Here is a 25,766-nt window from a genome sequence, read left to right as displayed (position 1 = left end):
CATGGAGAGCACTTCATTCATCTCACCTGCAAACTTAAACTGGGACTATCAGCTCAACTTCATGGGCAGAAAGCTGAGTTTCCTGAGGGTAAAAGGAAGAAATTGGTACCCAGATAAAATTCTGGGGTTGAGGAACTGCATCGATGCTGTGGTCTTCTACAGTGCTACTGCCAGAGTGAGCCCCTGCTCCCTTCCAGTCTTAGACAGATACGTGCAGACATAAGTATCAAATGTAGGTAGAGATACATGCAAAATGTTTTGTCTAATTTGTTTGCATACCTAGCCTTTTCTCTTTTAATTGATACTTGATCATGAGGCAGATATTATGAAAGTTGTATGGTTGTAAATAATGATCAACTCATCTCAGTTCCACGATGATACAGAAATCATATATAATTTCTCTCCATAATCACTTTTCCTTGCATCCATAGCTATGCTTCTTTCAAGTTTTGGCAGCTGGGTAGCTGGTAGTAATTTAAAATGAGGACTAAGAAGGAATCCCATGTACAAAGAGACCTTGAGTAGAGATTTAAATCTGAAACACAAGCAGAACGATGGATAATTCTGGCCATCTATAATTTCTTACTTTAAAATGAAATCACTTGCTAATTCAGTTTGACATAATAGGCCCACTCTTACCTTCCTTATTTATTGCATAGATGTGAAATGTGAAATCTGAGTAGCAATGAATGGAGAAAGGATAAGTTCTAGGTGAAATATTGCATAGTGTTTCAGTCCAACTGGAAATAGATGGTTATGGGCCTTCTGTGGAATAATATGGATTTATGAACACTCTGTACTTGGATTTATAAACTTATTAATATGTTTATAAACCATATTAATAAATTAGCATATTTATGGACCATATTAATTGATAAAAATGTTTCCTTGGGACAATATTATTTACTCCATCATGTAGTATGTTCAGCTTTCACTCATGGTTTGTTTGATCAGTTGACAGTCACTAGCCTGGGAGTGGACTGTAGCAGATGCACATTTAGCTTAGTGTTATAGCTGCACACTCTTTGATATATACAATTGGTGAATCTCCATTAAAAACTCATGGTTGCTAAAGTTATAATACCATCTGATCCTGACAATTATTTTTGCAAACACTGGCCCTCGAAGCTAGTCAGCCTCCTCTGTCCTATCCTTTCTGGCTGCCAAGTCCCTGTTCTTTACAAAATGTTGACAAAACACTGGTGCTACTGAGTGTCTATTTAATTTTTGACTGATTTTCCTGCTGCATGAGATCACTGGCAAGTGCTAGAACACACTCTTGCTTTCCCAAACTTTGTGTTTATTTCCCTGAAGATCTTGCCATCTGCTGTGCTCAGCTGCCCAAATAAGTAAAATTTTCCATGTATTATATTTTTTTTCCTGAAAACATTATCTGTACCCTCAATCTTTCCAGTTTTCATCAGGTTCTTCATGATCAATTCATCTCTAAATAACATGTATCATAACAGGGCATGTTACCACAAACAGGAGTTATTGATTTTGGCAGTAGGACAGAGGTTACTGAAGCAACGTTCAGTAAGTAGCATTCCAGATACTATCTAGAGGTCAGCCAACAGAACTGTGGACAACAGATTCATATATGATGCTCTTCATGCAGTGTATATTTTGTTGGCCTTACTTAGCATTTACACCTCATTTGTTCTAACTTGCTTACTGTTGCCAACCCCAAGTGTTCAAAATCATGAAACTGGCTTTAAAGCGATAATGCTTTAAGCAATAATACATTTAGAAGTTCTTAACCCAGAGTGCTTGCACTTTCAAACATTTCCCTGTAGCTAGCAGGAAATGTGCCTTCTTGCAGGGAAGGCAGAACTGACGGCACATATTCACACAAAATATTGTGACCCCCCTCTGAGCTGAGAAAACATCAGATATCTCACTTTTGAGAACTCTTTCAAGCTGGCTGAGTGGCTGAGTTACTCTTGATTTATACTAGCATAAGTAAATGAGAATGCTGCATAAATAACTTATAAAATGACTGCATGCAACAAAAAAATATGTATTTTTTCACCTGTTAGGACTTATATGATCACTTCCCCTCCTTACTGTTTCCATATTATTTCTCTTTAAGAATCAAGTAAACAAAAGCTCTTGGTGATGGAAGGGCATGCTGTGCAATTAAATAGAGAATTGAAGCAGAGAAGACATCCACGCTGCCAGACTGGTTAGTTCTCATGTTAATCCATTTATGCCTATCATCTCTACCGCTCTACAATATCACAAGACCTTGGGTCAGCCTGAGCCTTGCTAGAAGTCATTGCATTATCAAATGGGAATTGGGCTTGATTGCATGAAAGTACTCTCTTCCTTTGCCTTGAAACGTGTTCAGAAATAGAAATGTGGCAAGGGGAAAAAAAAAAAAAGAAAAAAAAAGAGAGACCCCAAAAGCCTGAATACCTTAGAATCAGCTGTTTGAAAACTAGAACTGGGACACAGAGCAGAGATTTCTTGTGAATTTTAACTCCAAATCTATTTTGTCTATAGCTTCACCAAGCAAGTTCTTCACATTCTTATACCCAGGTCCTCATTTATTTTTCTCTCTTAGGTGATTTCTAGTGGGATGAGAGTGGGAGGTTGAGGAAAAGAGCAGAATGAAGAATGAATGAGTGTTGCTTGCATGCAGATCCTGGGGACTCCCATAAAATCTAAAAAAGAAACAGTGGAGGAGGATGTGGCTGGCTGCTGAAATGCTCTGTGGGCTACTTCCTGCCTGTGGCTAGGCCAGAACTTGCACACCCTTTTTGTTTGGTTTTTTTTTTGTGTGTGTGCACTAGGTCCTTAGATGATGCTTGCCACAATGGTGTACGTATCTAATATACAAAGACAGTCTGTGCCTTGGCACCACATCCTTACTGTCGGTATGCACATACTGTGCAGGCTTGGTTTGTTAATTATCTGCTTTATACAGATAGGAAGCTAATGTGAACTAGTGCGATGTTACAAGGATGAACTTTCACTGTGGGAACGATGTCAGGGTTTTTTCTCCAACACAATCTGAATTTTTGTCCTACAGTGCAGAGTTTTTCCCCAGCTCTGTAAAACTTTTCTGAAATGTCTTTATATCACTTTATGTAGTTCAGCAGAGTGTAAAATAACCTCTTGGCGTTTGCTTTAGTTCTGTCATATTCTGTTTACAAATTCAAAAGGACCTAACATAAATAGCTGTCAACACTTACATATTACTGTGATTCACTGACTTCACCACAAGAATTTTGGTACAGCGGCAGAAAGAGCATCAGTATAAAAATCTTATCTTGAAAGCCATTGCAGTTGTTCATCTGTCTTTCAGTGAGTGTGCACAGTGAATCTAATTGTGCTGCTTGAGATACAGTTACACAGTTGCCAGAACAGGACATCAAAATGGTACCTCAGCATTAGTGTTTGGGCCTGAACCACCTGGAGTGAAGGGCTTTCTTTTTCTTGTACTGCTACAATAGGCACTGCTTTGATCATCTAGATTTAAAAACTCATGTAAATAGAGGGAAGAGGGAGAAAAGAGAAAAAAAGAGAAGCAAATGGTAAAATCAAAGTATGTATGTCTCTTCTTCTTCTTCTGCAACTTTTGTTTATTCACAGGTCAAAATTTCCTAAAATTCTGTTGAATTGGCGGGGGGATCAATTCTGGCAGAATCCTACTATACAATTTTCTGGCCTGAGGAGTTCAGCTTTAAGGAAAGACAATTTGGGGTCTCTTGTTTGTTATAGCTATTTAATATCTAGCCACAAACTAGGAAAAACTTGCAGCACTGATAGCTAGCTGCCTACCTGTGGTCCTGTGGCCAATAACATCTCAAACCTTTCACATGAAAAGCCATCAGCACACAGCAAACATTGCAGACTGGGATTTAAATCATGTCTGTTGTGTCATGGGAAAGGAGAAGCAGAGAGACTTGTTGATCCACTCTTACATAACTATGCAGTGGACAAATACGCGTCTGGCATGTATTACATTTTGAAAACGCACTAAGCTCCAGGCTTTCCTTCTCAGTTCTTGAAATCAAAAATGCAGAAACACTAGAGGAGAGTTTGTGTTGCAAAATGATGAACAACTGGCTCATTTGTGGCTACAGGAGGTCTATGCAGGCAGGATTGTGATGTCCCCAGCTGGTTCAGTTTAGTCTTACTGTCTGGAAATGCAGTCCTGGGGACTTCAGTTTGACATCTCACCCTAAAAGGCCTGGTTTCTCTGAGACCTCGTTTCGGTGCTGGCTCAGGGGGCAGGGGGCTCTGAATTGCAGAAGGCCTGTTCTGGGCGGTAAAAATATCCTGGGAGACGTATTTAGCTCTTGTGGAAGCTTGTGGAGCTTCACTGAAATAAATGGACTAATTGAGGAGTAAGGTAAAACCACTGGCTTTAGTGGTTTTCATGCACAGTCTGAATGGACTGAGTGTTGTCTTCCTTTTTTTTTTTTATAAAATCGTAAACAAGGGGTAATTTAGACCACAGTTCTGGCCAGAATGTTCCATCTAGCTAGTCTGATTGATGAAATTCATCTGGCAATCAAATGCATAACTGGATAAAGTTGAGCAAAGTAATCATGGACTATGAGTAATAACTTGTACTAGTATCACTAGAAAGATGTCCCATTGTATCAGTGCCATGAAGCAGTCAGGTAAGAGACTTTGTCACTGGGCTTCTAAGAAAAACAGTTCTGTGTTTTCATGCGTGGCATATTTTACTTGCCTACAGGTATTCAGTGTGGAGTATTTAGGAAACTCTCATAATCAGCAGGCTGGATTGATAAATTTGCTGGCATAAAATGCCATAAAGAACTTTCTGAATTAATTGGAGGTAGCAGGATGACAGAGGGCATCCAGCATTCAAATATGTAATTCCTAGGAATGAGAAGCTGCCATGAATTCTAGCTCTTTGGATAGAAGCCAAATTTTTATGCAAACCAACAAGGCATGAGCTGTGGAAACTGCTTCACTGCTTTCTTACTGCCTGGTCTGGGTGACCAGTGCTCAAAGAGGGCAACTCCATCAGTGGGGGCTGAAGTTTCTTTCCGGCAATGGCTGGTGAGAGCGAAATGGAGTTTTTCCTTTACTCTCTCTGACAGGGGTTTTGCTTTGCAGGGGGCTAAGACTGTCTGACAGAACTGTAATTATGCTCATGTTTATTGTGGCTTATACAAATTAAATAATGAAGACATATAGGTGTATCAGAAGAAATCCAGACTGCAGTGCCTTGGGAGTCTCAGCAGCTCCGTCTTGGTCAATGCAGGGTTAAGCAGTGTGACTTTGGTGAGCTGCTACCTGTTTGTTCGCTAGCTGTAGCCAGTCACTGTTATTTTTACTGGAATACAGTTCTTCATTTTCACGCTATTAAAAAGAACTGTTTAAAAAAAATAATACATGAACAAAAATGTGCAAACACAGCATTCACATTTTATGGGAATTTTGGTTTGCTTGCACTTGAAGCTTTCTTCCACTTGTACACATTCTGTTGTATACATTGTATATTCCAGTATGACTAGTGCACCCACAGAAAGCTAATTTTAAGGTCAAGTGTTTGATATTGTCAGCAAAATTGAATTCATAAATAGTGTGCATTACCAGTATTTGTGCAAATTGCGTTTTACGCTTGACTGTGTTTCTGAGTATATTTCCTAGCCACTGAAGCCCTTAGGACCATCTAGGCTAACTTTCTGCATAACAAGGACAGTGGTTTCTCCACCGAGTTCAGTATCTTGCAACTGAAGCAGACAGCATCTTTTAATAGACATCCAGACTTGATTTAAAAGCTCCAAGTGTCACAGCGTATTCCAGGGCAAGCAATTCCAATGGTTAATTCCCTGCACTGTTAAAAATGTTTCTCTTGTCTTCAGTTTGAATTTTGCTGAGTTCAGCTTCCAGGCCCTACGTCTTGGAATGTTAAATGTGAAAGTTTCTTGTTGTTGATTACTTATATTGCTTATCTGCATAAGGAAAGGAAACGATTCTCTGCGGTTGGTCAGAAAGGTGTTAGCATTCTTGCCCTTCTGCACAAGCGATTACAAAAGATGCCAAGTGGTGGCTTTTAAAGCCCTAGAAGGATAAGCCATAGCAAGAAGTGGCAGAAGCAATAGGTGAGGCCTTGAATTAAAATAAATATATACTTTAAGTCTAACATAAAGTAAGTGGAAGGCTAGAAAGCATCTGTTTACTGCTAAATATCAATGAATTATAAACCATCTCTTCTTCCTCCCTCATTTGGGAATTCAGCATACCCTTAGGAGAAAGTAAATATAATTTTTTTAGCATTAATTCATATGAGTTTTCCTATATTATCTTCATATAATGTGAACATTATATATGAATGATATGCAAAATATGCAGAACTTCAGAGTAAAAAGTTGGTGTCTATCCCTAGTGGGTCAGCAGCTTCTTCCTCAGTTTTGTGCTAATATTTATTTCATTGGCCTGCCTGATTAACTTTATCCAACATCTCTGCAGTTCTCCCCACCAATCTTTTGATTATTGCCAAGGCTTAGCAGTTTCTGGAGTGATATTGTACAGCTTGTCTGGGAAATCTCAGTGCAGATGTAAGCTGGCTGCTATGTGTGTTACTGTTGGCAGTGAATATATATTTAGAGCCATATTAGCAATTTCTTTTTTTTTTTTTTTAATGGGAAAACAATAGATTTACTAAGCTCACCTCTGTTTGTGAATGAAATAGTCAGATTTTACCCTAATGTATTTAGGTAGATCCTTCAAAGACAGTGGCCAGAGAGAGCTTGAAGTCATTCACAGTACACACTCTGATGGGGAGAAATTGGAGACCACTTGCAATAATGGAGTTTAAGATTCAGAATCTCCAAAATACTTTGGAAAGTGTTTCTGGACACTTTGAGAGTATATTCTGGGAATGCTGTGAAATGGCTCCTTCCTGGGAAAGAATCACTGGAAAATGTCACAGAAGGGACTTATCCATCCCTCCCTATCACAGCCCGCCATGGGCTATAAAAGAGGTAAGAAGATGAGGGGAAAGAGAAAAAGGGAGGGAGGAGGGGATGGAGAGAGGAAGGAAGGAAGGGGGCAGGGGCAGTAGCTCTGATTGGGTATTACAAAGGTTCTTCTAGGAGAAAGGGAATGTGTATGGTACTGCAAGGTGCAATCTACGTCATTAAGAGGAAACATGTTGTTATAAAATTTCTCTGAAATATTGTTCCAGGTACTTCTGAAATGAGGGGGTAGGGGGAATAAAAAATGCAGAATAAAAAGAGAGAAAAGAAGAAAGGAAAACAAAGGAGGAAAATTTTGAGGACACAGAAATGGAAGGAGGTGAACCAATCATTCCCCACTGCTTATTCTCCATCTAAGCCCATGAATATGCAAGTGAATATCTGAGCAAACATTATCACTGACACAGATTCCCTTCCGCAGCATATTTGTGTTGCCATGTGTATGAATAATTGCTTTAGTAAGGCAGAAGGTCTGGTTCCCATATTTTACATGTATCTGTATTTTATCTGTGGCCATGCTTTGCACTCTAATTATATGGTGCTGGAAACATCCATTTGTCTTGTTTCTTTCCCATATGAACAAGATCTTTTTTCCAGCTGACCCAATGCCTAAAAGAAATTGGAGCAAGAATAAAAGGTGTCAGCTCAAGTTAAGTCTGGACGAGACAGAGGCAAAAGGAAAGCATTTTAGTGAAGTGACAGAGGTCAGGTCATCTGCCATCTGGTAGGATCTTGGTGTATTGGTAGACCACATTTAATTGTATATCTGCATAGCAGCAATCACTTTCTTCTGTCTTATCTGCTGCCCCTTTCTCTTTGATGTAAGCTTCCTTACTAAAATAGGTGGATACATAGATGAGATGACATGACTACATCCTCTAGCACCCTGTTTCCCAGCTGGGGGGAACATGACGCAAGTGCATGGTGCTAACACTCTCTGTGACTCTTGTGTCTGGCACCAGTCACAGTGTCAGGGCTGCTCCTGGCCTTCAAGTCTCCACGGACCAATGTATTGCAACGGCATCCAGATCCTCCACTGGTATAGTTGTGATCAGCCCTCTGCCAGCTGCTGTATTTAAGTGGAAAATGTCCTCAGAATCTGGCAGAGCATGCATATCCTGGGCTACTCAATTTTGGAAGTCTCACCAATCCCACTCTGAGGTCAGGATAAGCCCTTGTTAATTTTTAGCTCAAAGTGAACCCATTTTTTTGCAGATATTAGATGAATTCACTACTGAGCAGAAGGCCAGCACTGTAGTACTTAAATATCACTTAAGCCTTATCTGAAGATTTTAATGGGACTTATTTGGTATATGATCTTGGCCTGGCCTCGGCACAAGGGTTATTTTCACCCGAAATGAACTACTGATGGGCTGACAACATCCTTTGGAAGACAACCAGCAAGAAGTCATTACTCTTGGGATAGCTGTGAACTCCAGGAGAGTTAGAGAAATATTTCCTTCTTAGGCAGAAAGCAGTGTCATATAAAGCAACTAACTCAAGTGCTAGGCTTATTGGCAATGCTATGATAGCAAGACTAACTAACTGAAAAATATTTTCTTACGCTCAATTAGCAACATCTTCGTAGTTTTGTTTAACATTAATGTCTGTTTCTTACTTATGGTTTAAATTATTTTCACAAACCATTAAAGTCAAGATCATGAAATTGTCCCATCCTGTGGAGGACATCTATTTATAGAATGGACGTGCCCTGTACCAATAAGGATTTTTAAAAGGAAAATACATTATCTGAGTGCTCTTCAGCTACGTTCTCCAGTACTGTGCGCTTGACTGTCATAATCTAGAGCCATACCATCCTCTGGGTAGCACTTTTTTAGCAATTCAGAAGATTTATGTGTCTGTTGCTGTGCTGAATGCCATTCTTTGAGTAAGCACAGAGCACTGAAACTTTCTTTTGAGGAGTGAGGGAGGAGGAGGAAAGATTAAAGTAGCTCATGTGCTTCTTACATAAAACTTGAGAAGATGAAAAGCAATTTGATTAAAATATGATTGAAAGGATGTTCTGTAGCATGCCTGAGGCTGATGTTTTTAAATGACATAGGTGCATGGGGGAGAAGGGGGGAGTTTGGTTGTTGATATTCCTGCTGGTTTTTTAAGGATATTAAAACCTAACCTTGCAAGCTGCCCTGCAGTAAAGCCTTATGGGACTAGTAGGGCACTGCTGTAGTGAAGGAGTCCCTTTGCAGCAGTTGGTTAAGACAGCAGGCCTGAATTCACATCCTTGGTTGAGAAAGATTGTAGTCAATTAGAAACCTGGTTCTGCCTTACATTAGGGCTGCTCTTTATCAGCCCAGGAATATAAAATGGATTTTAAGTGAGTGTAAGTGTAACTTATAACCATTATAAAGCAGCTTTGCATCTTACAGCAGTTTAAAGCCCAGGGGTAAGTGCGAATCTGGATTCCCAATGTATAAATTATGGCCAGTCTGACTGAAAATTAATTGAAGATTTTTATGTTTTCTAATGCTACCTCTAAGCCAACTTGAATAAGTTAGTTACATTTAATTCAATACAGTAATTCTATTCATTAGAGTTCCTTAAACTGCATGGTAATCTCCAGGTTTCAGTGGTTTACTTTGTAAATATTTGGGAATTTTACAGACACACATTCAGAGATCAGGTTGTTCTGTCCTTTTTTCCCCATTCCAAGTTCCTAGGAAAAGACAAAGCACAGGAGGTCACTATGGAAAACATATTCTAGTCCATTGTTCCTTTTCATATTCACTATGCTTCTTTAAATAACACATCACAAGACACTTTATATTCTGAGAGTTTTTGGCAATCAAATTAAAGTTTTCAGGGTTTGTTCCTTGGGTATTAACTTATTGTGATTAATTATCTCACCCCTAACACCAGTTATGGTCTGTTTGTTACCACTGAGCCTTCAGTTGGCGCTGATGGCACTTGGATAAATCATTTACTCCAGGATGTGTTCCATGCATGTTACCTTTAAAGTAGCAGGGATTTAATCTGTACTGTTTTCTGGCCATAAAGGCAGCAAAAAAATAAATAATAAATTGTGGCATCTTTATGAAAACAAATAAGGCTCTACTCTTGCAAAAGCAATTACACACATTCCTCTTTGTTCTTGTGTCTGTGACAATGGGATTGCTGCTGAAAAAGGAGGCAGAAAAGCATCCTAGGTATTAAACATATTGAGTACCATGCCTTATTTCAGGATCTTTTCAGCTGCTCCTGCCACTAGTAGTTTTTAATACCACTTCAGAGTTAAATTAGCTATCTATTAGAAACTTATAATACAAAATGAACATGTATCTTGTTATTTTGCTGTTCCCATTTCCTACAAATATCATTCCTTTCTCTCTAAAGAGGCATTGGTCTGTCATGACGTTTGCTACTGCAAGAACATCTTAAAAAAGCAGTAAGCTTTCCTTCCATTCGAATCTTTCTTAATTTATATTTTCTGGAAGATTTTAATATTCACTGGGATAACATCTCAAGGCTCATTGCAAAATCTGTATTCTGTAGTCTTCCATTAAAAGCACTGTCTAATTAAGAACCAAAGCCTGCAAGATGAACTCTCTGGGAGCAAATGACTAATTCTTGATAGCAGGACTGTGGTTTTAAGCTGTTGCCAGCACCTTGAGAAGAGCTCGATGCTGGAAGCTGCTCCCAAGGGTCCTTTCTTTCAGTTTCACAAAGTACTGGCACAGGCGAAGCAGACGAGGAAGATGCTCCTCCTCACTCTGCAGAGAGGCTTGGGGATGGGCACACCAGTAGGGGGAGATGAGGGGATATCTTTCCACTTCTGGGAACCTTGGCACTGTTGCCTGCCTTCAGATATATCTACTTCTTTTACAGTAAGGCATTTCCACTGCACAAACTTGCAGTGCTTAATTAAAGCTATAACTTTAAACACATTTAGACAAATCAGTGCAGTGCTCTACCAGATACATAAGTTGAGTTAAATCTGCTGCTTGCACCAGTAAATTTATAGGGACAAGCTACCCCTACAGGTTGAGCTTTAAACCAATGCACATTTATCCACACTGTTGGGCTCTGCCTGGGCTACTGGCCCTGCAGCTGGATGCAATAGGGCAAGTGGGACTGTGGCCCAGCTGTGCAGGAGCTAAGGCTTGGCTAATTTCCTCTAATAGCAGATGTGTCAGGCAACTCCACCAGTTGCTCTTGGCAGTCTGCAGTACCATTTGGCTGTAGTTTTGCTTCTGACTCTCTTGGTTTTCATTCTTGTTTGCTTAGTCTTGATCCCTGGTTCCTGTCTCCTTTGTGTTATGCTCCTATACCTCACCTTGTTCCAGCTCTGACCTATCTTGTAATACAGACTCTTTGGTTTTCAGTCTTCTGGCTCTGACTTTGTGACTATGCTCTTCATTTTAGTATGGCTCTTTGTGTCTCTGGTGTCTTGATTTATTCTTATGCTGGCTTCAGTACTTGTCTCCAAACTTAATTCTAACCTGGTCTTCACCTTTGGGCTTACTAGAGTAGTCTGATGAAAGTACGTGCCTCTTAAGAAATCTGAAACTGCAGTGGAGGAAACTTGCATTAGCTCACTTCTCAGCAGTATTGGAAAGGGGACAGATATGGAAGTCCCTTGCATGATTTCTCTTGAGTCTGCATGCTGCTAGGGATTACAGGCATGACTTGTGGATCAGTTTTGCATCAGAGGCTTAATCTGAATGCAAGTATTCATTTGCAGCCTTAGATGACCACAGTTATGCTTCTTTTATATTGAAACCTGTTGTAAGCAGGCCGGTTTTGGCAGGGGGTGTAACTATTTCCAGGGTTCAAGACTATTTTCTTTCACTTATATTCTTTTCTTTTACTGTCTGTTGACTTTTCAAATGTCAGTCAAGCTCTGTATAATTGCTCATGGCACCATTTGTTACTGTTTTCCATGTTGATTCAGCATCTTGGAATTTGGAGCTAACCTGCTTTCCCTCTCCAGTATTCTGGATGCCATTGCTTGCATTTTATTCCAGCACAATTCATTTTGGTATCATCCGTTCCATGGCTCTCTGTAGAATTATCTGTTTTGCTTTGCTTTCTAAACCAGGCACAGTATCATTATCAGTGTGTATAAATTCTGCTAAAAGCTTCAGGACCAAATCCAGAACAGGTATAAATAGCTGAGCCAAAAGCCTAACAGATGTATGCAAGGGGAAAACATGCAAAGCTCCAGAGAGGCTGTGGATGCAACAGGTTAAGTGCCCGCAGTGGATGCATGAAGACCACAGGTGGGGAAAGGAGAGGATACATTCGGTGATGGATTATGTCACTATATTTTGCCATCTGAACTTTCCATTCCTTTGCAAACATATCCAGAAAGCATTTGGATGATACAAAGAATTGTTACCTGCTACAGGCCCTTTATCTAGCTCCCTCTTGTGTACTGATGTAGAATAAGAGTGGGAAACCATTTGTCAAGAAAATCCTCAGACAGTGCCCCTTGATGGTGATCTAAATTGGTATATGGTCGTTTGTCTAGGCTCTCTACACTGGGGTGAATTTCCTCTCTTGGATATGATGGAGCCAAATGGCCTGTGGAGTACTGATAAATTATATTGGCTTTCCAAGGCCCTTGCTATCAAATTTATTTTCATCAGATGTAGACAGATGTAGGTCTTTTGGAATTTTTAGGTGCTTGTAGTCAGTGCTGTAAGCGTGCATTGTAACAGAACCTTGATTCTACTACAGAGCATCTCCTGAAGATGCATTGTCAACAAAGACTAGTAAGTAGTGGTTTTAATCTGGTAGACAACTATGTTATACAGATTATGGCCTAGGCGATAGATACGCAGATGTTAAGAATCCCCATTAATTTTTATATTGAAGGGAAGTAAACTGAAACAATTGCAAATCTCTCTTAAAAGAAAAATGAGGAAAATAATCAGTTAAGGCAGCACCAATATCCAGACTAACCTCATTGCACGTATTTTCCATGCAGCCATCATAATACACCAGAGCACTCTCTAACTCCCCTTTACTTCCAAGAGACTGTCAAACTTACATTTATTACATGTGAAGCCAGAACTTCCAGGAGCTAAAAGCTAATGCGTGAAGGACAGACTCCCTGTAGCTAGAAAAGGTTTTTTCTAATAATAATGATGATTAAAATTTTAAACACTATCTCTTACAATCAATACTTTAAAACAGTATCTTAATTGGTTGAGTCAGTGTGCAAACATATGGTTGCATTTCTAGAAGATAATCTTCATCTTGCTGCTGAAATAAAGTCCAGGCAACTTCATTGCTAATTTTTCATGGGACCTATGACAAAGTTTGGAATCTGTTAGTCTGTATGTCTTTATAAAACTCTGGCTTAAAATTACTGCCTTCTCATTGTATGGGCATTTATTCCTCCTTCCACTTCAGCTGGATGCTGCTGCTGTCTGGAGCTGCTGTGTGCTTAAAAGAATTGTCATGTCTCAGCTAAAATGGAAAAGAATCGCTCATCTGAGGCAAAGAGGTGAGGACTGACTTATTTCGGACTTGAAAAAATTCTCTCTCCCCCAGCTTTCACAGACCTTGTCTCCAAAATCTGTGATGGGAAGTGACTGCTCTTCAGAAGATCAGAGCTTCCAATGTATCATGCTGGGTTTCTATTCTACTAGGGGATGAAATGACTAACAATGCTACTGGGGATTGGTGATGCAAGAGGTCAAGTGTGTTAGAATTTCCCCAGAATCCACGGATTGTGCTCTTTCCATTCAAAGATGTGATCTTCATGTTCTCCTCCTACTGTTAAATGAGAAAAGGACTCTAACAGGACTCAGATCCCATGAAAAAGGAATTGCTTTATGGTCAAGGAGGTCTTTGTGAGAAGGATAGATATACAACCTTTACTACTAACATAGATCTGAAATACAGAATTTTTCTAGTCTGTTACCATTATGAGAGAACAAAGATGGTGTTTGGTGATTTCTCTCTTTTCCTTTCCCTCCCTCACTGCAAGCATAAGGATTTTGCAAATGCTCCTGAAACAAGTCATGGGTTTAAGATTGCACCACACCATGACAGAGTAGTCATGAGGTCTTATACCTGTGATCTGAACCTTGGCCATATCATACCTTGCAGAAGTGGCATGAGACATGGTATTTTGCAGTGGTACTTCACCTTTGTTTTATGAAAGCTTGTCTAAAACTCCTAAAGAAGAAATTACCTGAAATGGGGATTCTACCTTGGAAAGGAAGACTAAATGCATTCAACAGGTGCATTATCAAGACCTTCCACAAGATTAAATGAAAGAACTTTATCTATCCTGGATGGCATATTATAATTGAAAACTTAGAAGCAAAGGAAAACTGTTAAAAAAAAAAGTCCTAGATAGCTTCAGAATTAATACAAACATGCTGAAGTTGTGACACTGAATGCCATATAGCAGCACCAATAATCATACTTTCTTGTTAAAAAATCAGAGCTGAAGTCTTGTCCTGTGACTAATGGGGGAGCAAGTGTAAGCTGGAGAGACCCAGAGTCTCTGTTATTGCAGCCTATCAAGAAGAATCCAGATGACTCATGCAAACAGCCTGCAGTCACAGAAGAACGGATCCAAACTGGTCCTCCGTGTCTCATGAAGTTGTGGCCCACAAGGTGTAGGCAATACCTGAATTTCCTGGCCATACTGCATTCCTAACATGCTGCTTCTCCTTCTCTGTCCAAGCACTGAGTGCCGCTAAGCAGCGCTTCCCTGCACTGGGGATGAAGATGTTGGGTTTTTTCTGTCCAGATTCTTCTGTGCGCTTGGCGCTTCATGAAGTATGCCTAATATATGGGGAGCCTTCTGCAGACTTGTCACGGGCTTCAGGATTTGTTTGGGCGTATATAAAATACCCTTGCTTGAACACCAGGTCTGTTTCTTATTCTTGTGTTACCATTGCGATAGGAATCTCAGATGGGAACTTTGTCACCCAGCTAGTTTGTGCTTGTAGGACAAAAGGATGGTCACACCACATGGGGCTCACCACAGTTGCCGGAACAAGCTGAGAACTCACGCTGTTGTACTGAATGTCAGTCGCATACAATGTCTTCCCATGTTCAGTGAAAATACCACAAGGACAGCCAACAAAATGTCCCCTAAAAATGTCAGGCAAATCAAAGCAGAGAACATGTGTCGTAACTGCCATCTTATTTTCTTTGTGGCTTTCTAAAGCAATAGTATCTGCTAAGCAAGCAACTTGTACATCACCCTGGAGGGAAATGGGAAGCTGGGTTAGGTGTCTGTTGATTCTTGGCTCATCTACACAGAAGGTATTCAGCAGCAACTCTGTAAACATCCCTCTTCCAGAATAGGTGTGTCCTGTTTTCCTCTTTAATTAAAACTCACACTGTTGAACTAAACCGGAACAGCTCAGCCTTATTCTGGAAATTAGTAACGAAATTAGTCAGGAATAGCTCCTCCTGAACAACTACATGTATAAACAAGCTCTAAACAATATTTATCTTGTCTGGAACGATGGGGGACACCGTCACAGATGTAAATTACTTTCCAATCCCCAAAGAAACATGAAGTAAGAGGCGTCGTCTTCCTACTGGGGACAACGAACACTTCACACCCCACGTCTGACCATTGCATTTGTCCTTGCTGGGCAGTTGGAGGAGACGCCGGGGGTGGACGGGCGCCAGCAGCAAGGCCGAGCGCCGCGACCCGCGCCAGCCCTTTCGGCAAGCTGACCTGCGCCAGGTGCGCCGGGCAAGAGACGCAGGGAGGGGAGAGGGATGTATTTCTTCTTTTATCCGTAACGGAGAGTCTCGTACCCGGGGATACGTTAGCAAACCCCCAGACGGGAGGACGCTGTTTAAGCAGTTTCCCTTTCGTGCAGGCCAGCCCCGGCTGTGCCTGTGCCTGTGCCTGCGTGTGACCGCGCCGGGGACGCCCACCCTCGGGGCAGGCGGCTGGAGCCGCCGGGGCTCGGCGGCTGCCCGCGCCCCCCGCACCAGCGCGGGGCGGCCCGGCTCAGCCCGGCCCGGCCCGGCCCGCCACGCAGGCGCGGCCACCGGGCGCGGTTCCCCGGCGTGCGGCCGCCGCAGCCACAGTGAGTGACAAGTGGCGGCCGCCCCCGCGGCCACGCGCGGGCTCCCCCGCTCCGCCCGCGGCCCGGCCGTACCCGCGCGCCTGCCGAGCCGCGGCCCGGCGGGGAACCGCGGCGGAGCTCTGCGCGGCGTGGTGCGGTCCCGCCGGTCCCCACGGCGCGGGTGGGCGCAGGCGGTGCACCTGGGCGGCGCGGCGCGGGCGGGGCGGCGCTACCTGACAGTGATTGGCAGCTCGGCGGCAGCCAATGGCGACGCGGGGGAGCGGGAGCCGGGAGGGCGGGGCCGGGCGGCGCGGCGGGGCGGGGGGGGGGCGCTGCGCCGCGGAGCGTGTGCAGCGCCGCGGGGCCGCGGCCGGTGTCGGTGCGAGTGAGGGGAGAGACCCTGCGGGGGGCGGGGGGGAAGAGACGAATCCGGATCCCGATCCGGTGCGGCGGCGGCGGCGGCCGGTGGCGGCGGCGGGAGGAGCCGGAGCAGCCGTCGGCGCGCCGCGGAGGAAGGAAGCGCGGGGCTGGCCGCTGCGTGTGCAACCTGGCTGTTCCTGCTGCCCGCGTCCACTCGCGGCTTTTCCTGCCGGCGCTGCCTGACAGCCGCCCGCCGCGGGTGTTGTCGCCGGGGTCTTTGGCGGGGGGGGGGGAAGAGCGAGCCGTCCGAAACGACCCGGAGGCGTGATTGAAAGCGAGCAATAATTAACTGGAGGAGGAAGAGGAGGAGGAGGACGGGGGTGGAGGAAGACGAAGGAGGAAGGCACCGCGCGGCAGAGCCCAGCCGAGCCAGCGAGCGGCGGCGGGACGCGGCAACTTCGGCCGCGGCGGAGGAGCCGGAGCCCTGACCGCAGCGGCGGCCGCCGCCTCAGCCCGCGCCTGCCCTGCCCGAGGGGGGAGAGCCCCGCCGCCTCCCCGGCCGCCGGACATGTCGGAGCATAAGGCCGTTGATCCCAAGTTATCGACGACGGACAGGGTGGTGAAAGGTGGGTGCTGCGCCCTCGCCGCCCTTTCGGCCGGGTCGTCCCGCCGTGGCCCCGGCTGGGGTCGCGGCCGTCCCCCCCTCCCCTTCCCCGCCCCGGGCAGGTACCGCGGGGCCGCCGGCGGCGCGGCCGCTCTAAGCGGTGGGCTCGGCCCGGGGGCTTGCGCCGAGCCCCGGTGGAGGGTTTGCGGCTTCCCTCGCCTGCCCGCCCGGCGCTACATTGCAGCATTTCCCCCCCTTCCTCCCCCCCGCCGCCTCCCCCTCTCCGCCTCGAAGGCGCTGCACAGGGCTGGCGTGAGAGAGAGGGGGAGCCCCAGCTTCCTCAGCCGCCCCGGTGCCTGGGGGAGAGGGGGGCAGGGCTCGGCCCCCTCCCCCAGCCCGCCTGCTCCGCCGGGCATCCCCCCTTCCTCCTCCTCCTCCTCCTCCTCCTCCTCCTCCGGACTGCGCTCCCCGGAGCCCCCCCGCAGGCTGCGCCGCCGCTTGTCACTGCCGTTCGGCTCCCCGCATGCAGCAAGGATGCCTGGAAACCTCCCCGCGCCGACAGCCAGGGCTCTGCTCCCCCCCCTCCCCGCCCCCCAACCCAAACCCCCCTGCAGAGGCTGCGCTGCCCGGCTTCTCCCCCCCCGCTCCCTGCAGGGTCGCCCCCGCGGCGGGGGTGGGGGGCGGCCGTGGCCGTGGGCGCAGGGGGGCGGCGGGCCGCGGGCGCTGTGGGAGGCGGCGAAGGCTGCTTCCTCCTCCTCCTCCTCCTCCTCCTCCTCCTCCTCCTCCTCCATCGCCGTCTCTTACTGACGGCCCGGCCTGCGTGGATGTGAAGTTATCCAGCAGGCGTACCGTGGCCGTGCACCCGCGTGAGCGTGCAGATGTGCGTGGGGGTGCTCGGCACAAACACGTATCGGCTCCATGATTGTTTGCTCGGTTTCGAAGGTATGCGTGTGCTGCGACCCTCGGCCCTATAAACAAATTAGAGTTTGGATCAACAACACATTGTGCCCTGCAGTACAGACCGAGGTCTTATTTACTGGGGTAGTGCCTCATTTAAATTGCACATGTGCATTTCTCGGTATGTATGAGGTGCGTGTGTATTTAGTGGTTTGGTTGGTTTGGTTTTTTCGTTTCCCTTCTGCGCTGCCCATATAGCTGGATACGCTTGGTTACGGTGTATTTCATCCAGTTACGTTATAACCCCTATACCAATACAGAGCGTTATGGTGGAAAGCACAAATCCTAGATGCAGTATGCACCCTTTCAGAACCCAGGAGGCTGGAAATTGAAATGGCCTTGGATATTTTACTTGAGTGTACACCAAAACTAAACACTCAAGATAAATATTATTCGGAAAGGCATATTATTTATATTTTTGTATTTATATTCATACTTACCTTCTTATGCCTTCCCCCCCCTTTATTTTTTTTTCCCTCCAAGTGAAATTGTAGATCTTCAGATGTTGTAAGAAACATAATTACATGCATGATAAAAATATTTAAAAAATTACTTGGGAATTCACCTTTACCTTCTAATATCTGGAATATTTACTGCTTGTTTAACTAGTCAGTCTCTTTTACCACACTGAGAGTAGGCTTTAGAAGCCTGAAACAGCTATGTTTAGGTGGCACTTATCTTCTGTAGAAACCATCCTATTAGGAAGACTTTGTCATGATTATGGGCCATGCCTAACTTTTTTTTTATCTCTAAATCTGCCTTGGTCCTCACACATGACCAAGTGTCCTCATCTTTGCTGTGGCAGAACTTCCTTTGGCTTGATGTTCATCATCAGTAGGAATTACCTCTATATTTACAAAACCCTCAGTGGTTTCAGCGCATCTTAATGTGTTTTGTCAGCAGTTGCTTTTTGCATTTTTCACATCTAACGTCTCAAACATCTGAAAGCACCATTTCTAAGAAAACTTAGCAGTATGTCCAGTTAGATATTTTTATAATACAACTAAAACAGAAATCAACTTTGTTGACCTGAGTTAAAGCATTGAACAAAAAGAACAGAACATACGTGCTGCTTAGGTGTCCATCTCACCTTTTGACTCTTGTCTCATAACGTCAGTGTTTCACTGGAGATGTGAGGATTTGTTTAACTGGTTCAGTCCTTTATTAAATATTGAAATCCTTTTAAGGTCTTAAAATAGCATCTGAAGAGAGTAGTACACAGTAAACTGATTCTTAATAGGATTATTATTTGCTGTATCATAGGCACTTCACACTGCCTTCATATAGACTGTAAGGAAATCAAGTAAGAAAACAATAATAACAGAGGTAGGAAAAGATTACTTTGTTGTTTCTTTCCTATAGGACATGATTTGTACCTTCTTGACATGAACAACTGAAACAGGCTTGCAATGTTAAAGGAATAATTAAAAAAATAAAAAGGCACCTTGTAAGTAGCTATGTAAGTAGTTGGAGAACCTTGGTATTTTAGAGAGGAAAATCAGATATTCTTACGTTGGTGAGATATAATCTGTGAAAACAACTTTTTATTTTTTTAAGTTAGAATACCATATAAAACCTTACTTGGAAAGGAAATGTTTTTAGCATATGGATGTAGGGTCTGGATTAAACTCTCCTCTGTTTGCATGTGTGGGGTTTCTTTTGCTTGTTTTTGTGTTCGATTGGCATTTTTTTAAAACCCTTTCGATTTGCTGGTGCATGACAGGAGATGTCTCTTTCTAACAACAATTCTGGGCTGGCTGGTGAAAATCCTGGCTCGGCACCGTTACGTAACGGTGGGGTGGGTTTGGGGAGGTTACGGTTCCAGCAGCTTCATGCAGATTGCTTGTGGCTGAGAGCTGCCTCTTCAGGGGGTTGCTGCTGGCATTTTTTTTTGTGTGTGTCTTCTCATGCTTAAAAAACTCAAATATACTGAGAAGTGGGATATTTCCATAGGTGAGGACTTCATCTCATACTGATTTTACTTTGCTTATTGAATTGTCTGAACTGTGCTTAAACTGATTTGAATCAAAAATAAAACATGCTTTTGGGAGAAGGGGAAAAAGGTTTAGGAGCCCCTGATGCTTATAAGGTCCTGGTCTTCTCCCACTTCTGTTATGCAGCTTGTGCACAATTACAGTTGGAGTGAAATTTTTGGATCTGACACTGTTGTGTAATGAGCGGTGTGAAGAAGAAATACAAGTCTGTGTGTAATATTAAGTTTTCAGAAGCCAATTAATTCATATTAAAGTTGATAAAACTGCGTTCTGTTGAGCTAAAGGAAAAGTATGTGAATCCAGAGGATGCAGTTAAGGTTTGAGAAGTACTTTTTTGATTTACTCAGGTGGTATGTATGTTATGATGCAAATTAGACAAATTCACCTTTACTCTCTGGATTTGCGATCTTGTAGAGGAGCAACACTTTGATCTGTTGACTGCAAATACAGTGACCTGTACATTCGGGTACATTCAGAAGTTTGTGGGATCAAGGCTCAGGACAACGCACTGTTGCAGCAAATACTGACTTGACATATTTACGAATTGAAATTCCTTGCTTTTTCATTAGAGGTGTGATGCAGCCTTCACCTGGACAGAGCTGTCTAAGTTCTTGTTCTCGTTCAGGACTGAGGAAGCTACTCTTTGTCCACACTGCTTTTAACTCCTGAGACTTGCCAGCCAGAGTGTGGGCTTGGTTGTTCTTGTGAAGGTAGGAATACCTGTCTGGGAAAAACTGGTCTGAGGATACTAGCTCATTCCTCATGGGTCACATAACAGCTGTCTGATGTCAACAGCTTTTGGTCACTACTGACATTAGCAAGTTTTGAACCCCACTGACGTGGAGGGAAAAGCTGTGTATCGTGTTACTTGACCTCCTCAAAATATTCAGTGTTGCATTACTGCCTTCTAGAAATACTGCTCTAAAGCAGAGTAATCCTAAATAAAAACTTTGAAAGTGAGCTGGTGTAGTTACACAAAGATTTCCTGGAAATCTTGCTGTTAGCTAGGTACAGTGATTGTTTTGATTCTTCTGGGCAGGTCAGATGGTTATATGCTTTTGAGTGGTTTGGTAGTTGGGGTTTTTTTGTTGTTTTTTTTTCCCCCCTGTTTTCTTTTTCTTTTTTTTTGCTTTGAAGGAAAGTGGAGTTTTAATGAAATCCTTCCATCTCAGCTGTTTAGATGGGCTGCTGCCACGGCTTGTGAACCTTGGTGCTGGCAATCTCCTTTCCTCTTGTGGATTGTGTGCTGAGGTGTACACAGTTATACTGACAATTGACAACACCCCAAAAAACTAGACATCAGTCCCTGCTGTCTCTGAATTTCAAACTGTGTCATTGTTAATGGTCTTCTAAAGTTCAGGCTGTTGGTTGTTTGTAATATAATATGAATGCCAGCTCATGATCAATATGTTAGCCATCAGTGTTAATTTCAGATTCATGAAAGGTAAAATTGCTGTCAATAATGGGAATTAGCATGGAAGTTTAGAGTTTCCATTAGTCCAGGGAGACTTGTGTGTACTCTCCAATGGCTTGTGCTCCAGGCTGGAATCCAGCATTAGTGTATTGCAGAAGCCTGCCTCTGTCTCTCTGTGAATCAAGTGCAGTTTTTCTAGCATAGATGTATCCTGCAAGTGCTGGGCTGCCCTTCAGTGGCTTTTGAGTAATTGTGTGATGACCTGAATGTCAGTAGCATTGGTGAATTTGATATTTATTTTGGTGTAAATTTGAGTGTTAGGAAATGCATGATAAGGACCAGTGTTACTTGGATAGTTATAGCTGTCTAATGACAGGAGAGTAAATGGTTATGTGGCCCTCTTCTGAGCGTGCTGAAGATTTGGTATCTGCCTGATCCTTATGAGGGAAAGGAAGGAGTTGCTTTGTAGCTGTTCCTATTGGCATAGGAAAGCTGACTCCATTTTTCTTTTAATTAATTTATCCTTGTAGTACTTAGGAATGTACTTGCTTGGTCTGAGGAAGCCTGCATCTGGGTTCGAGGAGTGTTATTAACTAGAGAATCCACCTTCAGCTGTGTCAGAAAGGTGGCATCAGTACAGCTGGGGATTATCTGCTCTCCTCCATCCACTTTTACCTTCATTTGAAGGGATGGGTGTTCCTCCACCTCAGCTTTGGTAACTCTGTAATTGCAGATCCCCTGGTACCTTCGTGAAGCAAGCCATATGAGATGCAGCTGAGAGCAGAAAACAACTGAATATGCTTGCATAGGCTTTATGGTTACTTAAGAAAGAAAATGAGGTTGGCTTGTTATTTTCGTATGTGTAACCACTTTGTTCTTATCTCGTGGTCAAAACTTAGTTACTACTTGTGAGACCAGTGGATGCTGTCAGCTGGAACCTGCTTGGGTATTGCAGTCTTTGTGTGTTTTACGCTGCATAAACCTGCATGTATGTGTGACGGGTGTATAATGCTTGTAAAGGATTGTGAATGTAGTAATGAGAAACTGAAACAAAACCAAAGTACAGTGCTTGACAGTTATGCTTATGTAATAAAGCTGGTGATTTATTTTGATTTGTGAACTCACTGAGCCTCTTAGTCATTAAGATCATTTCGTAAATAACCCCTTTAGCGAAACAAGTCTTTTGCTGTAAAAACATAGGGGAAAAATCGTGTTCACACTGAAGGGTGCCTTTCTTACGCAGTTATCACTGCACTGCATAGGTGGGAGGCTTTTCTTGTGCTTTGTATTATGAGAGTGGCTCACTAAGTTTGCGGAGTCTCAGGATTGATATGAGGTGAGGGGCAAAATTGCCTTGTGTGTTAAAAACCTCTTGTATGCTTCTGAATTCCATATTGGCTAAAGCTGTCTTCCGTTACCTGCTCTTTTTGGCTGAGCCTAGCAAGAGAGCTGGTGCTTTTGATACCACTAGTGGTGGTGAGAAGCTTGAAAGAGTAGTCATGCTGGATGTTATCAGCATTTAACTTAATTGGAAAATATGAGCCAGTTGAGGTAATTTTCCATAGGGGGATGTTGTAGAGAACAGTCGTTTCCTCTCTGCTATCTATTCCCAAATTGAATGGTATCTACTTCCATCGCATGCATCCCACTTAGAGATGATAGATGTTGCATGGTTATGCTTGCTTTTCTGTGCAGGTTGTGGCAGGAAGATCAAATGCGAAATATATTTACCTTTGATTACATAACTTGATATTTTGAATTATTTTTTTGTAGTTCCATGACTTCCAGAAGTAATCGCATTCCTTCCTGTCTAGTATTTCTAAAGGAATTTTCTGTCAAAAGTAATTTTGGGTAATGTCAATAAATAAGTACCTGTAGCTTAGATATTCCAAACTCATAATATTTTCTTTTTTTTTCTTTTTTTTTTTTTTTTTAATTTTTAGTTTCTTCTATTTTGCCGAGTGGCTCCTCCTTAAAGTACAAAGGCAGGACTATAATTTAAATTTGGTACTCCATTTAAATATAATATTAATTCATCCAAGGCTTCGCAATAATGTTGAAGCAGCATGTAGTGGGGGATAGTTCCCTCTTTAGAACTTTAAAGAATGTGGAGAAAAGTACTTCCTTAAGAGTATTTTAAGATACAAAGATACTGCTTAACACTCTTCTCAAGCGTGCCATAAAAGAAGCCACAAGTTTCTGAAGTAAAAGCCACTTCAAATCATCTTCATGGAAAGGTGCCTTCTTGTATTCTTTTGTATGCGGTTTCACGTGTCAAATGCAAGTTACAATTGCATAATGGTTCTTCAGCTGAACACTTAAATAATTTCCTGTTCTGATAATCAGTCATTTACCTTGACTTTCCCCATAAAAAATCATTTTATGGCTTCTTAATCAATAATGGTGGAAAGTATCATCCCAGGTCTGAAAAATATTACAGCATATGTGCAGCCTAGTTTACGCAAGTGCATGACTCATTGAGTGATCTGCCACTCAGGTTGTAGATTCAGATGTATTATTGCTGGAGATTGTACCCCAGGTATGTTCTTGTTGTTCTCCTTTAATTATTGAACGAAAGAACAGACAGAAGATTGTATGTGGAGAAGCAGGGAGGCAATAAGTGCTATGATGGTAAATTTTTCTTTTAAAGATAAAAATCTGAACTACTTATTCCTACCCTACTTACTCCTCCACCAGAAAGCCGCTACTGTTGAAATAACACCTCCAGAGTAGTACCTCCTTGACAGTCATTTACGTGCATTTTAAACTGACTATGAGATCTATATTTATAAGTGAGGTTAGACATGTTAGCGTTGATATGGCAACACTGCTGTATGAGGAGACCATGACTGTCTTATTTAAGATTGAATTATGATGCCAACACAATCTCCAACTAATTTCCAACTAATACCATTTACGTTTGGAGCTGCAGAGGGGAAGGTGCTGAGTGGAAAGGCACCAGAGGTCAAAGATGGTGGGTTTAATTAGAAGCTAATTCCTGCATCTCTGGGGGTTGCATGTGCTTAAGGTGTGGGTGGCATTCTTTCCTTTTAGGGTGTACTTCATGAAGTTTTTGAAAACATTTAGTTTGAGAATTGTCTACCACTCAAAATTCTTTCTACTTAGAGAGAAAGCTGTGCTGTACTGCACTTCTGTTGCAGCTTCCTTTTTGGTGAGTAGTTGTGTTGTGTTTTGTTTTGTTTTTTTAAATAATTTCTCCCTTGTGTGTTTCAATATGCCCTGTCTTTTCCTGTCTATTCCTTTCCTACATTTCTGCAAACTTTTCTCTCCTTATTGCTTTCATCCTTACTGCTAAGTATGTTGAGCAGCCTAAGCGCTGCCTGGTAGTTGTGATTTGGGTGTGTGTACCTAATGCAAGAGGTTCACTGAACACAGTGTTTTTCCTTTGGTGCATCTTATAGGCATCTGTAGGTGCCTGGGGAAGCACACGAGAATAGGGGAAGTATATTCTGACTCTCCCTCAGACTTGTGTTGTAATTCTGCAACCAGCTGCTGACTCTCTAGCTTTCTTTTCAGCGAATAGTTCCACGATCAGTGTGCTCCTCAAGCTCTACCCAACTTGTCACAGAAGGATGTCTCTATTTTGCAGTTCAGCTGCTGCTTGCAGGTTGCTTAGCAGTAATGTTGAAAACTCACAGTGTGACTGTTAGTTTTAACTCATGTAGTATGCAAAAATGTCTGAGAGCTAGCATAGACAGTGGTATGTTTTGGTTAACTTGAGAGCTGGTATTAACACTCATGCTTTGGTGTCTTTGCAACCAGCTGCAGAAGTTAGTTAGCAATGGAAGGTAAGATTTGGTGAAGTAGGTAATACTTGGAAAAAAACCCGAAGTTCACCATAGATGAGTGAACTTTAAAACCCCACCTTAAACTCTAAGCATAAAAGGTGCAGAACCTAGTCTGCATAGATTGTACAAAATCTTCGTGGTAAAGAAAGGAAAAACTATGCTAAAATATGGTTGCATTAAATCTAGTAATGCATTAAATGTAGTAATAGCTGGTTTTCCATATTTCAGATAGGCATATATGACTTGCTAAAATAATTGAAGTCTGATGCATTACAGGGCTTTCAAAATTGAGAAGCACTGTAATGGGATTAAACAGGTACTGCTGGAGACAGGTATCGGCATAACAATGTTAGTATTCTACACCATATTCTTTTTCTCCATCCTATCTTTTAGAGGCATGCAGCTTAGCCATTTCATTGCGTCAGATTCATGTAGGCCAAAATACTTTCCTTGAGTCATCCTGTCTGTTGCACAATGTAGAACTGATGGAGTGGAGCAAAAAAGTATAACTAACCTGCTATGGAGCAAACTGTGCTCTAATGTTGGCTCTGATACTTGCTAGTTATATAAAAATATCATGCCTGCACAGTGTTGCCACAAGAAAGGAAGTCCACTTTGAACTTCTGATTGGAATGTTGAAAATAACATG

At 42.9% G+C, this 25,766-nt stretch overlaps 1 protein-coding gene across 5 annotated transcripts in view; it reads left to right on the top strand.

Moving 5' to 3' along the window:
• Window positions 1-16,387: 16,387 nt before the first annotated feature.
• Window positions 16,388-25,766, top strand: part of PPP3CA (protein phosphatase 3 catalytic subunit alpha) — a 205,985-nt gene continuing 196,606 nt past the window's right edge. For 2 of the 5 annotated variants that reach the window (XM_075031837.1, XM_075031828.1), the window contains exon 1: window positions 16,388-16,965. In XM_075031837.1, the coding sequence (XP_074887938.1) occupies window positions 16,908-16,965 (58 nt within the window). In that variant the 5' untranslated portion in view covers window positions 16,388-16,907. The remainder of the gene's footprint in view (window positions 16,966-25,766) is intronic. The other 3 variants (XM_075031841.1, XM_075031848.1, XM_075031855.1) reach the window with 3 other exon arrangements.

Source organism: Buteo buteo, chromosome 1 (genome assembly GCF_964188355.1).
Source record: "Buteo buteo chromosome 1, bButBut1.hap1.1, whole genome shotgun sequence".
NCBI lineage: Eukaryota > Metazoa > Chordata > Aves > Accipitriformes > Accipitridae > Buteo > Buteo buteo.
The sequence above is the reverse complement of the archived record's forward strand: the minus strand, read 5'-3'. Positions and strand labels throughout refer to the sequence as shown.